At 41.1% G+C, this 11,750-nt stretch overlaps 1 protein-coding gene across 1 annotated transcript in view; it reads left to right on the forward strand.

Moving 5' to 3' along the window:
- Nucleotides 1-6,408: 6,408 nt before the first annotated feature.
- The window catches only part of USP31 (ubiquitin specific peptidase 31), a 57,424-nt gene continuing 52,082 nt past the window's right edge, over nt 6,409-11,750 (forward strand). Inside the window, exons 1-5 of the mRNA XM_008577263.1 lie at nt 6,409-6,542; nt 7,608-7,696; nt 7,785-7,877; nt 8,489-8,624; nt 10,883-11,027. Of these exons, the coding sequence (XP_008575485.1) occupies nt 7,626-7,696; nt 7,785-7,877; nt 8,489-8,624; nt 10,883-11,027 (445 nt within the window). The 5' untranslated portion in view covers nt 6,409-6,542; nt 7,608-7,625. The remainder of the gene's footprint in view (nt 6,543-7,607; nt 7,697-7,784; nt 7,878-8,488; nt 8,625-10,882; nt 11,028-11,750) is intronic.

Consider the following 11,750-nt stretch of genomic DNA (forward strand, 5'->3'; position numbering starts at 1 on the left):
TCAATACTCTGGTATCACAGTGCACAGCTCTCAGGATCGTGCTGTCTCCTGTCTCGGCTGCTCCAGACCCGTCGCCATCTTAGCTCGAAAATCAACTTTTTAAAAACTGCAGAAATACATAAGGATTAATTTCAGTACATCAAATAGACTAAGGTATAATTATGAAAAAAATCATAAAAGGCAAACCAAAGCAGCATCAGATGTTACCCAAAACATAAATCGAATCACTTGCAGGGACTCTGGGGGAGAGCTTGAGTGAAGATTTGGAGTGCCAGGGGTCTCATACGCTCATTTGATAAACCAGGAACCACAGGTTCAGTATGTTGCCTCAGACAGCCAGCAGGTTGTGGCAGAGCCAGGACTTGAACTCTGGTTTATTTTTGTGCGTTTTTGTTTTTTGGCTGCTGGCTGGTACAGGGATCCAACCCTGGACCGTGGTGGTGTCAGCACTACACTCTAACCATCTGAGCACCTGGCCAGCCCTTGCTCTCAGGTTTCTTGACTTCTGCTGGTTTTTTTTGTTGTTGTTTTCTTCTGTGACACGTACTAAAGAATTGGCTGTTAGGTTATTCTGTGTTTTGTTTTGTCTGGGGAGGAGGTGAAATAAGTCATCCCCTCGGTGTCTGCAGGAGGAAGAAGTCATCATTGTCAGGGGCCCAAAGAGGCAGAAAGAGGAGCTTTTGCATTTGTGTATGTGCACTGAGATTTTATTTTCCTTAAATTTTTGTTAGTGTGATGCAGTGACTTAGGGTGGGGTTGACCCAGAGCGGTCTTTGCCCTTGTTATGGAGGGCTGTAGAAGTCCTGTTGCCTGTTCAGTCATGCCTGACAAAAATCTTGTTGAGCAGCCTTAGTACATAGTGATTGGTGGGTAAATGCTGGATGAGTTGAAGTGGTCGTGGCAAGAGGCATGAATAAATTTAATGCAATTCTGATAAAGAACTGGATATTGTCTCCTCCCTGAAATTTGAATGGACACTGTATAAAATTTGAATGACACATAATGAAGATTGACTTTAGTTAATTTGTTTTTTGAGGTGCATATGCTGGGAACTTTTTTTCTTTTCTTTTTCTTTCATTGAAGTACATAAGAGAGGCTTCTGAGCAGAAGCTTGCTATACTCCGGCAGTTTGTGTGACCTAACTATATGCCATAGATTTGTCGTTACCACTGCTGTGTGCCTAAGACTTCTCTTGGCAGTCGTCCTTTGCTTCCTCCACAAAACAAACAATACAGAAACTCACCAAATCAGTTCCCTTGCCTTTCTGTCTGTGGCTTGTCTGAATCCATTAAGTATCTTTACCTCCTTTTCTTCTCTCTCCCACCTCCTGTTTAAGGCTCATCCCTCTACCTCCGCGAATCCCTCCTTCTCCTCTTCCTGAAGAATCATGTCTTCACATAGCTCCTTTCTGTTAGCTCCTTCCCTTAGCATGTAAGTCCTTCTGCTCTGTAACTTCCCTCTAGATAGTCACAGCATCTTTTCTCCTTCCTCTTGTAACTCTGCTTCTTGGATATAAAGAATGGTCTTCTGGAAGTCATTCAATTTCCTTACCTTTTCTTCTCTGCTAACCCTCTCTGATCAATATTCTGCTTCACTGAGATTGCACGGGCAATCTGCCTCTTAATTTGCCATTCTGAAGGACCTGTCTCAGTGCCTGTCTTGACTTTTCTGCAGTGGTTTACACTGTTACTTCCGTCTTCTGCTTGGAGGTTTCTCCTCCCTCAGCTTGTATGATGCCACTTTCTTCTGGCTCTCTTCCTGGTGTACTTCCTCATGGGCTGCTTTTCTGCAAGCAATCCCATTATTCTTCAAGATTCTGTCCCAGCTGCCTCTTTTCTCACTAGATGTTCCCTGGGTTATCTCTCTGTGCTCATACGATAGGCATATGCTGCTCTGATTTAAATTTCCAGCCCAGATCTCTTTTGTGAGCACCATACTTAGCCTCACTTGGGATCATGTAGGTACCTCAAACTCAGTTTGTTCAAAACTCTGTAGTCCCCTAATCTCTTCCTCTGTTTCTGGTTTTATTATCCACCTCAGTCAGAAACAGAATACCTTGGTGTCATTCCTGATTCTCTCTGTATTCATCAATCTAATGGCACCAGCCAGCTGTTTCTCTACTTTCCTGAGTCAGCCACAGGTTTAATTGCTAGTGCTAATGATATTTTCTATTGATGCATTTTTTTTTTCCTTTTTGTCTTTCTTCATGTCCGGCAACGGGATCGCAACCCTTGGTGTTGCGCCCGCACCTCGCTCAGCCAGTGAGCGGGAACCGGTCTGTATGTGGGATCCGAACCCTTGGCGGGAGCGCCGCCGCACTCCCAAGCGGCGCACTGTAGCAGTGCGCCACCGGGCCGGCCCTTGATGCATTTTTTTATACTGGGAAATCTTTTCTCTTCAGTAGCTCACATTCTTCCACTGTACATACCAACGGCTCTGGTTTTGATTTTCCTAAATGAGGGCAACATGAGGCCAGAAACCAAACCATTTCAAGACGGAGTAAGATGTTAAGTATTTAAACTGCTACAGGAATATTGAAGAGGTGAAGACTGAGAAAGAAGTTGGATTTTTGATTTAGGTGGCACCTGACCTTTGGGGGAAGTTTTGTATTGTAATAAAGACTTCTTCCCATTCCTGTTCTTCCTTTCCTTTTGTGTACCTGTTTCTGAGATGACACCCAAGTGATATCCTTCCAGTCACTTGGAACCTTGTTTGTTTTCAGGGTCTTTCCTCTCCCTTGCTCAATTCATTCAGTTAGTGAGTTTTGCCACTGACACCTTTGTACTCTCTGCTGTCCTTTTTTTTTTTTTTTCCTTTTTGTCTTTTTTCGTGACCGGCAACGGATTGCAACCCTCAGTGTCGCGCCCCTACTGGACTGGTACCGGCAACGGGATCGCAACCCTCGGTGTTGCGCCCGCACCTCACTCAGCCAGTGAGCGGCCGGTCTGTATGTGGGATCCGAACCCTCTGCGGGAGCGCCGCCGCACTCCCAAGCGGCGCACTGCTGCAGTGCGCCACCGGGCCGGCCCTCTGCTGTCCTTTTGACCCCCCATATGATACTCAAGTTTTTTGTCAACATTTTTTTTATCATTCATATTTAATTGATCATCAAGTTGTGATGGTTCTTCATAATCTAATGGCAGCTATGTCTCTTCTTCTCACTTCTATCATCATTATCTTAATTAGAAATACAGTGGAAGGTTTTAGTTCTTCAGCCTCCTTTATCATCCTTTAGCCTTTAGCAGTATGGATCACCCTCTCCTTCATGGAACTCTCTTCATTTGACTCTTGGGGCCCCATTCTCCTGATTTTCTTGACACGTCTTCGATGGCTTTTTCTTAGTCTCCTTTGAGGCTCCCCCTAAACGTAGGTGTCCTTTGGCTTGGTCTCATGACTATGCCTGGGCAGTCTCAGCCATACTCACCACCCATTTGTTGGCTCCCACATTTTTTGTCTTGTCTCTTTCACTGAGCCCCAGGTCTGTATTTTTCAGTTTTTTTTTTTAATACCAGATATTTCCACTAAGAAGTTCCGTAGAACTTTAAATTCAGTGGATTCTAAAGGGACCTCGTTACCCTCTTTCCCAGACTTCTTCCTTTTTTATTTTCTGTCTTGATGCAGGGTCACACCAGTTACCCATTATCCAGTGAAGGCACCTGGGTGACATTAATGCCACCTTCCTCACTCTCCGCATTCATTAGGTCACAAATCCTATTGATTCTACCACTTAAATTCCTAAATCTCTCTTAGATCTGCCTTTCCGTTTCTGTCCTCAATGCTTTAGCGTAGACCCTCATTACTTCCAGCCTCATCGTTTGTCTCCAAACGACTCCCGATTGTGAGTTCTCTCCCCTTCTTTCTCCCTACTTCCAAATACAACACTCATAGCCAAGTGTGAGTGCTCATTGTATCTCATCTGCATGTAAAATGTTCTGCGTGTAAAATAGTCATCTAACCACCACACTGAATCATTATTATCCTTTTTACTTTGGAGGGGAGTAGTCCCAGGCCTCTGAAATAGTAAATGGGATTTGAACCCAGGCTGTAATCTCCAAAGCCCATGATCTTAATTAACCGGTTTACTTAGAGCCTTTTACTGGCTCCCTGTGCTACCTTTGAGTGGCCTTTAAAATCTTCCCTGGCCTGGCCTCTGTCTGTACTGTTTCTTCACATCCTGGTCTGCCTGACAGTCCTGGAATATCAGTCCTATTGAATGTCTTGGTCTTCCATGACAGTGTTGCAGTTTCTTACCCCTCTGTGTGTCTGTACATGTTGCTTCCTTAGCTCGAATCCCTGCCTCTTTATCCTTCAAGGCCCAGCTCAAATGACATCTCTTCTTGGGAGGGCTCCTTTTATAAAATTTATGAAAGGTTTATATATTCATTTAAAAATTATTTTAGGACAGTTTGATTTGCAGAGAAGTTACAGAGGTAGCATAGAGAGTTCCCACAAAGGCCACAGCCAGTTTCCCCATTGTTAACATACTATGTCGTTAACATACTATGTCGCTGAGGTACATTTGGTACAGCTAAGAAGCTGACATTGGTATGTTACTATTGACCAAATTTGACACTTTGTTTGGATTTCACCAGTTATTTCCCTGTGCCCTTTTTCTGTTCCAAGATCCCATCTGGGATAGCACATCACATTTAACCATCATGTCTTTTCTGGTCTGTGACAGTTCCTCATACCTTCCTTATCTTTGAAGACCTTGACAGTTTTTAGTAGCACCAGTCAGATTTTATTTTTGCAAATGTCCCTCAATTTGGGTTTTCTCTGATGTTTTTCTTATGGCTAGACTGAGGTCATGAGTTTTTGGAAGGAAGAACACAGAGGTAAAATGTTCTTCTCATCACATCATATCAGGGGTGTGTATAAGCAACGTGACTTACCATTGGTAATGTTAACCTTGATCAGCGGAGCTGAGGTCATGTTAGCCAGTTTTCTTCACTGTAAAGTTACATTCTAACCCTCTTTCCATACTCTTGTCTCTGGAAGCAAGTCAGTATCAGAGCCCACAATCAGTGTTGGGGCGGTAAGCTCTACTTCCCGGAGAAGGTTATTGACATAAATTATTTGGAATTCCTCCAAAAGAAAGATTTGTGTCTTTTTCCTCACTTATTTATTCACTCAGTTATTTAATTATATCAGTGTAGACTCATTCATTCACATTGGCTTAGAATCCAATATTATGTTTTTTATTTTCTTGCTCAAATTGTTCCAGCCTTGGCTATTGCGAGCTCTTTCAGGTTGGTTCCTATGTCCCTTTGACTTGCCCCTGTCCCAGCCTTTGAATCAGCCATTTCTCCAAGGAGCTCTCGTTTTTTATTGGAGAATGGTGTTTGAAACTACAATCTGGGTGCTGGGTGTGCATGTTGTTCCTGGGGTATTTCTGCTTCTGTGCCTTTCAGTAAACAGAGCTAAGAAATATGTATGTATATGGATCCAAATATACATAAATATCTGTAATTATTTATCTGCTAATCTTTATCTGTGTTAGGCTAAATATGAATTCCTAGTGACATCTCCAACTGATGTAGTCCAGCCTTCTCTTCTTGTTTATCTGCAACTTCCCCTCTGACTGTGAGAAACTGGGCTCCTACCATTTACCATCCTCATCAAGCTGTTCTTTAAGCAGACTTTTTTCCCTTTGCCCCTCACTAGGCTGTTGGCACCTTGAGCACTTATTAAATCTTAGTTGAATGAGTGGTGAATCTTGAAGCTGTAGTGTATCTTACATAAAAGTTTACCATTTTAGCGAAATCAACTTAAATAAATCTTATTGTAAGATTGAAACAAAATTTTTAACTACTTTAAGTAATATATAGTCATTGTAGAAAATTTAGATAATATGAAAAGTGAGAAAGAAAAAAACCCTCTAATTCCATCACCTAGAGATAGCACTTAATATCTTTGTATGTGTCATTTTAGAACTTTTTCTACTAAGCGTCTACAGACACACAGTTTTTTACATGAATACATTGACACTTCACACTGATTTATAACCTTTTTGACTTAATATAGCTGTACTATGTAGAGTGGTTATGTCATATAGTTGTACCATAATTTAACCAATTCCAATTTTAAGATGTTCAGGTTATTACCAATTTTTTGCTGTTACAAACTCTGATGAATATCTTCTTAAAAGTCTAGCCTGATGTTTTCCTTTAGATGTATTCCTAAAAGTAGGAATGATGGATAAGTGCATTTTAAGGTTTTTGGTACCTGTTTCTGGAGGTGAGGTTTCTTTCAATAAGCATCTTTTTTTTTTAGGCTGTCCTTCCGGGTAGTACTCTCTAACACCCTTAAGATCTTGCATCCTGCTTTGGGGATTATGAATAAATAGTTTATCTTTAAAGCCAGGAACTCACAACTGTTTGTACTCATTTTATTTACCTGCATAGAGTATTGTGTCAAAGAATGCACTGCAGTATCGGGGAAATTCCCAGCACGATGCCCAGGAGTTTCTGCTGTGGCTTTTGGACCGAGTTCATGAAGACCTCAATCATGCTGTGAAGCAGGGTAGCCAGCCCCCTCTGAAGGTGAGGATGCACACTCCGCCAGGGCAGTCAGGGAGCAGAGAGCACCAGCCACTGGAGTGAGGAGAGTGTAGATTCTTCTCCCAACTGAATGCCCCTGAGGACTTGTTGCGGTTGGCTGAGTTAATATAGTGAAATTGACTGAGCTCTGGACGAGTGTAAAATTCAGTGGATACTTAAAAGAGAGTTCACCTTGTTTACTACTGTGCTGAGTAAGATATGAGACACTGTCCGCAAGGAATTTATGGTCGTGAGAGGGGAAGCATTTGAGTATATGACGAACTTTGACTAAAATCAAGTGATTCCATCTCACTTAGCTTTTTAAGCAGAAGATGTTTACTTTTTATTCTTTTTTTTTTGTCCTTTTTGAGACCGGCCGCACCACGCTCAGCCAGTGAGCGCTGTGAGCGCACAGGTCATCCCTATATAGGATCCGAACCCGCGGCGGGAGCGCTGCTGTGCTCCCAGCGCTGCACTCTCCCGAGTGCGCCACGGGCTCGGCCCTACTTTTTATTCTAATAAGACATATACCCTATAGATCACTGGAATGGATACACAATCAAAAAGGAAATGTGTAGATGTCTCTGTTGTTAGGATTGGATTTGAGCATAGGAACTGAACCCCCAGAATGTTCTTACTGAGAAACATAGTGATTTATCCTCAATTTTTATACATGTAGCCTTAATTTGATGGGTAAAATGATTTATATAATGTAAAAAATTAAGATGAAAGGGTTGCTTTCCTCACATAGCTTTTAAAGTTTTTGACAATTCTGTTCTGTACTTCAAATTTCAAATTTCTAGTTTTGATAAGTTGTAATTATTCTGATTCAAGGTCTTTTTGTGCCTGAAAACACTGTACTGTCATGACTATATGTGTGTGGCTGACTCTCCCACCAGATTGAGACGTGCTCGTGTCAGGCACTGTGTCTCATCTTTGTATCTTATTGCCCTGTGACAGTGCTCTCTGCACATGGTAGCGGATGCTCAGGAACTAATTGTTAGGTGGAGGGACATGAAGAGGTTATAGTCTGTGAAATTGTGTTTTTTTTTCCTTTTTTTTTTTTAGCCACCATCAGAGGCTGATATGATGCCTGAGGGACCATCTTTTCCTGTCTGTAGCACTTTTGTACAAGAACTTTTTCAAGCCCAGTACAGGTATGAGCAAATCAAATTTTCCCTCTTATTTTGTCTGTTGATTTAGTTCTGGGTGATCTTAATGTGTCTTATGTTTTTGTTTTTGAAGATCATCTTTGACATGTCCTCATTGTCAGAAACAGAGCAACACTTTTGACCCTTTCCTCTGCATTTCTTTGCCAATTCCTCTTCCTCATACAAGGTAAAAACAGATTTAGTAAGATTAAGACTGTGAGGTGTGTTCGGTGTTCCTTTTCCTCTGTAGGCTCCTATTAGCTCTTCTTACTTATTAGACAAGTAATGGGATTAATTAAAAATTGAATGCAGGCATTGTTAAAACCACACAGAAATAAATGCCTGAGTTTGTAAGGTGAGCAGGCACATGAGGCAGGCAGGCAGGCGAGTGCTGTAGTCTGGTTTAGTTGGACATCCACAAACAGTATGGGGGGAGGGTTTGTTGAGTGCCTTCTGGATTCTCTAGACCTTACATTGCACTTTTAATTAGTTGCTTTCTCTTGAACTGTTTCTCAGACTTTCCAGGAGTTAATCCTTGTTTTAAAGAAAACACAGAGCACAGAACCAAATTTGAATATGTCGTATTTTTGTTTTATGAAGACTGCCTGTTCCAAAGATCTCTTGATTATTGTTTGATAGTTCTACTTAGGTCCAAATGAAGTTTTTCCATTTGGCTCCTAAATAAAGGTGTGGGTTAGCTTCAGTTTTGTGTAGATTTCAGATCAGGTTTGTTTTGCTTCTTCTGTATTTTAGTTGAAATAAGTGACTAATGAGAAGATCTGACTTTGATCTGCACAGGCCTCTCTATGTCACCGTAGTGTATCAAGGGAAATGTTCTCACTGCATGAGGATTGGTGTGGCCGTACCTCTGTCTGGGAATGTCTCCAGGCTTCGGGAAGCAGTGTCTATGGAAACAAAGATCCCTACTGATCAGGTAATAAGCCTGCTAAGACCAATTATACCTGAGCCAGAAAAGTATTGCTTTCTGTTCTTCTGGAATTTCTTTAAAGTTCTCTCTGCAAAATATGGTTAGATAGAAATTTAAAACCAGTTGCATCTAGTGTTGAGGGGAAGAAAATAAAGACCCACAAGAATAAAATATATAGAGAAACTTTTTATGCTTCATTTAATTGTATGTATGTTTTTAAAAGCAAAAACTATGACTTTACACCGAGACTTTCTTGTAGCTTTGTTTCTTAAGTATAATTACTTAACCCCTCTTAAATCATTCTTGTGGGTGCATGTGTGGATGGTAGAATGATCATCCTGTGATATGTGATGGTCAAAGAGGCTTGGAAAACTCAAGCAGTGACTCTGGAAAACCCCTTCCCATTATGGTGTTGGGAATGGACATCATGTTGCTAGTACAGTGTTCTGTACCTAACAGATGCTCAATGTGCTTCATTTTCTTATTAAAGCTAGACCAGAGTCTCTTACCTTGTTTAGGTAAGAGGAAGTTGTGCCCTCCTTTTTGTGGAGGAAGTTGTGCCCTCCTTTGATTAGTAGCTATGTTTAAATTGACCAAAAATACTTTTGGCCTGTTTGTGACTTGGCATATTTTTTGCATATAGCTTTTACTTAACTCTTTATTATGATTTTATTTGGAAAAATATTTCTTGTTTAAGATTTACTAAGAAAAGATGACTCAGTGGCTAAACAGCTTTTCCCTAGATAGCTTCTGGAAGCTGCTGTGTAATCACTTGAATAATAAAGGTGTTTTGTACTTTGGCTTCATGTAGCCTCACTTCGGAAGTTGCCACAGTAAAACAAGTACAACCAGCAGTGTTGCCCTAATACAGCAAATATCTCATTTTCCTAGGCCGGGTACTGGCACACTGATGAAATGTTTGTGTTCTTCCTTACTCTGAAGAGCTCATTGATTCTTTTTTTCCCCTTCAGAATGAGGGGAAAGACAGAGAGGGAGGGAATCTCTGGTGGTGTCCAGCACAAATCTGGTTGCATCTTTAAAGCTTCCAGTGCTGTCTGGCTCTTTTCGCCTGTGGTTTAAATAGGTGAAATAATTACAGGTTTGCTTTTTGAACTTCACCTTGCTGGGGAGAGTAAATTATACTTGCTTGTTCACCAGCAGAAAAACAACATGGTCATTAAATTCATTAGAAGGAAAATGAGCCAGGAACGTTTTTCCTGGACTATTTTTGGAATATGCCACTGTCCCCTTTTGCCTCACAGACAAGCGTAGAATGTTAGTGCTGGTAGAGGGGACTTTATGCATCCACTCCAACCCCCTCATTTGAAGAAGGCCTGGAGAAACCATGACTTGTTCAAGGTCACAGGACTGGTTGGTGTCAGGCTGGGACTGGAACTGCCTCATGCCCAATCCAGTGCTTTTTCACTACATAGTGCTGCTGAGCATGTAATGAAGTCTTTAAATGTCTCCATTGTTTTTCTTCCCATCTTTTGTTTTTGTTTTATTGTAAAATACTCAGCCATTTCAGAAATATAACGAAATGAAAATATCTCATACATAGTACTAGGGTTACTAACTGTAATACTGTGTTATACAGTATTTATTCAGATTTCTTTCTTTGCATACACCACATGATTTTATAAAAATAGAATCATTTACACATATTGTTTTTTACCTTGCTTTTTATTTACCTCAATCTTTCCTTGTTAGCTCATTCTTTTTGATAGCTTTATAGTTCCAGTAGGTCTACAATATATTTAGTTTGTCACTATTGTTGGACATTTGGGTTGATTTCATTTTTTCCCGATGTAAATATCTATAGCTATTTGACATTTAACCTGAAAAGAAGAAAATTTAACGATGTGGGAGAAAGTCTCTGAGTCAGATGTGGACTCTGTCCTTGGCGTGAGACGGGGTTGCCTATGGTTGTAGAACTGCAGCCAAGTCTCTTGACCTCTCTTCCTCCTGTGAAAGAAAGGGTCTGGATTTTAATAACCTCCTGGGTCCCTTCTACACCAGGATTTAGAGGAACTCTGGGTTTGGTGCCACAGAGTTCTGAAATCAGAGTGTGTTGTTTGGTACCCAGTTACAGAGGATATTGTGCTTCCAAGATTGTCTCATTAAAGGTAGGTGATGTGGGCTCTGTGAGGTCCTCTCAGACCACTGCAAGTCCCAACCATCTGGAGAAGCTTACAATACAATTGGGAGATCAATTTGTACTGACTCTCTGGTTACCCAACTATTTACATTTTTCCCATTTTTAGATTGTGTTAACAGAAATGTACTATGATGGGTTCCATCGTTCCTTTTGTGATACAGACGACCTGGAAACAGTCCACGAAAGCGACTGCATTTTTGCCTTTGAGACTCCAGAGATATTTAGGCCTGAAGGAATACTCAGTCAAAGAGGTAAATGAGCACCTGTTGCTGTAATACTGCCTGATTTGCATGTTTAAGAGCTGTCTACCCTTTTAGATGTCTATTATATGATGGCATCATGTTTTTTAAATTGTGGTAAAGTACACATAAAGTGATTTTTTTTATGATGGTATAAATTTTATTTATAACGTATTTCCCTAGAAGATGGCAGCTATTACTGTTTTAGGCAAAGATATGTTCATAGTTGGGACAACCCCTTACTGAGACTCAAGACTGACTATGTCCTCCCTTAAGTGGCCTTTTAAGAATCTTATGATGGCACTCGGAGAGATATATTATGCCATAGCTTTTTTTTTCCCCTCGTATTTTGCTACTAGCTCTTATGCTTACCTACATTTTAAAATCTTTGCTGTAGAATATTTTCTTGATACTTGGTTTTAAGAAATTTGCATGTAACTCTTCATTGATGGGTAGCAAAATAAAGTAAAACTCTGGACAAAATACTGTTCCTTCTACTGCAGTTTGGGCTGTAATTTGGAACTTAGCCTGTCTGTCGACTACGTTTGGAGGATTATGGGGCTGTTCTGATTTTCAGAATTTCCAAGCAACTCAAACTTAGTTCTTTTTTTTTTTTTTCCGTGTCCGGCAACGGATCGCAACCCTCAGTGTTGCCCCCGTACCGGACCGGGGACCGGCAACGGGATCGCAAGCCTCGGCGTTGCTCCCGCGCCTCGCTCAGCCAGTGAGCGGGAG

The sequence above is a fragment of the Galeopterus variegatus genome, unplaced genomic scaffold (genome assembly GCF_000696425.1).
Source record: "Galeopterus variegatus unplaced genomic scaffold, G_variegatus-3.0.2 Scaffold1474, whole genome shotgun sequence".
NCBI classification, from domain to species: domain Eukaryota; kingdom Metazoa; phylum Chordata; class Mammalia; order Dermoptera; family Cynocephalidae; genus Galeopterus; species Galeopterus variegatus.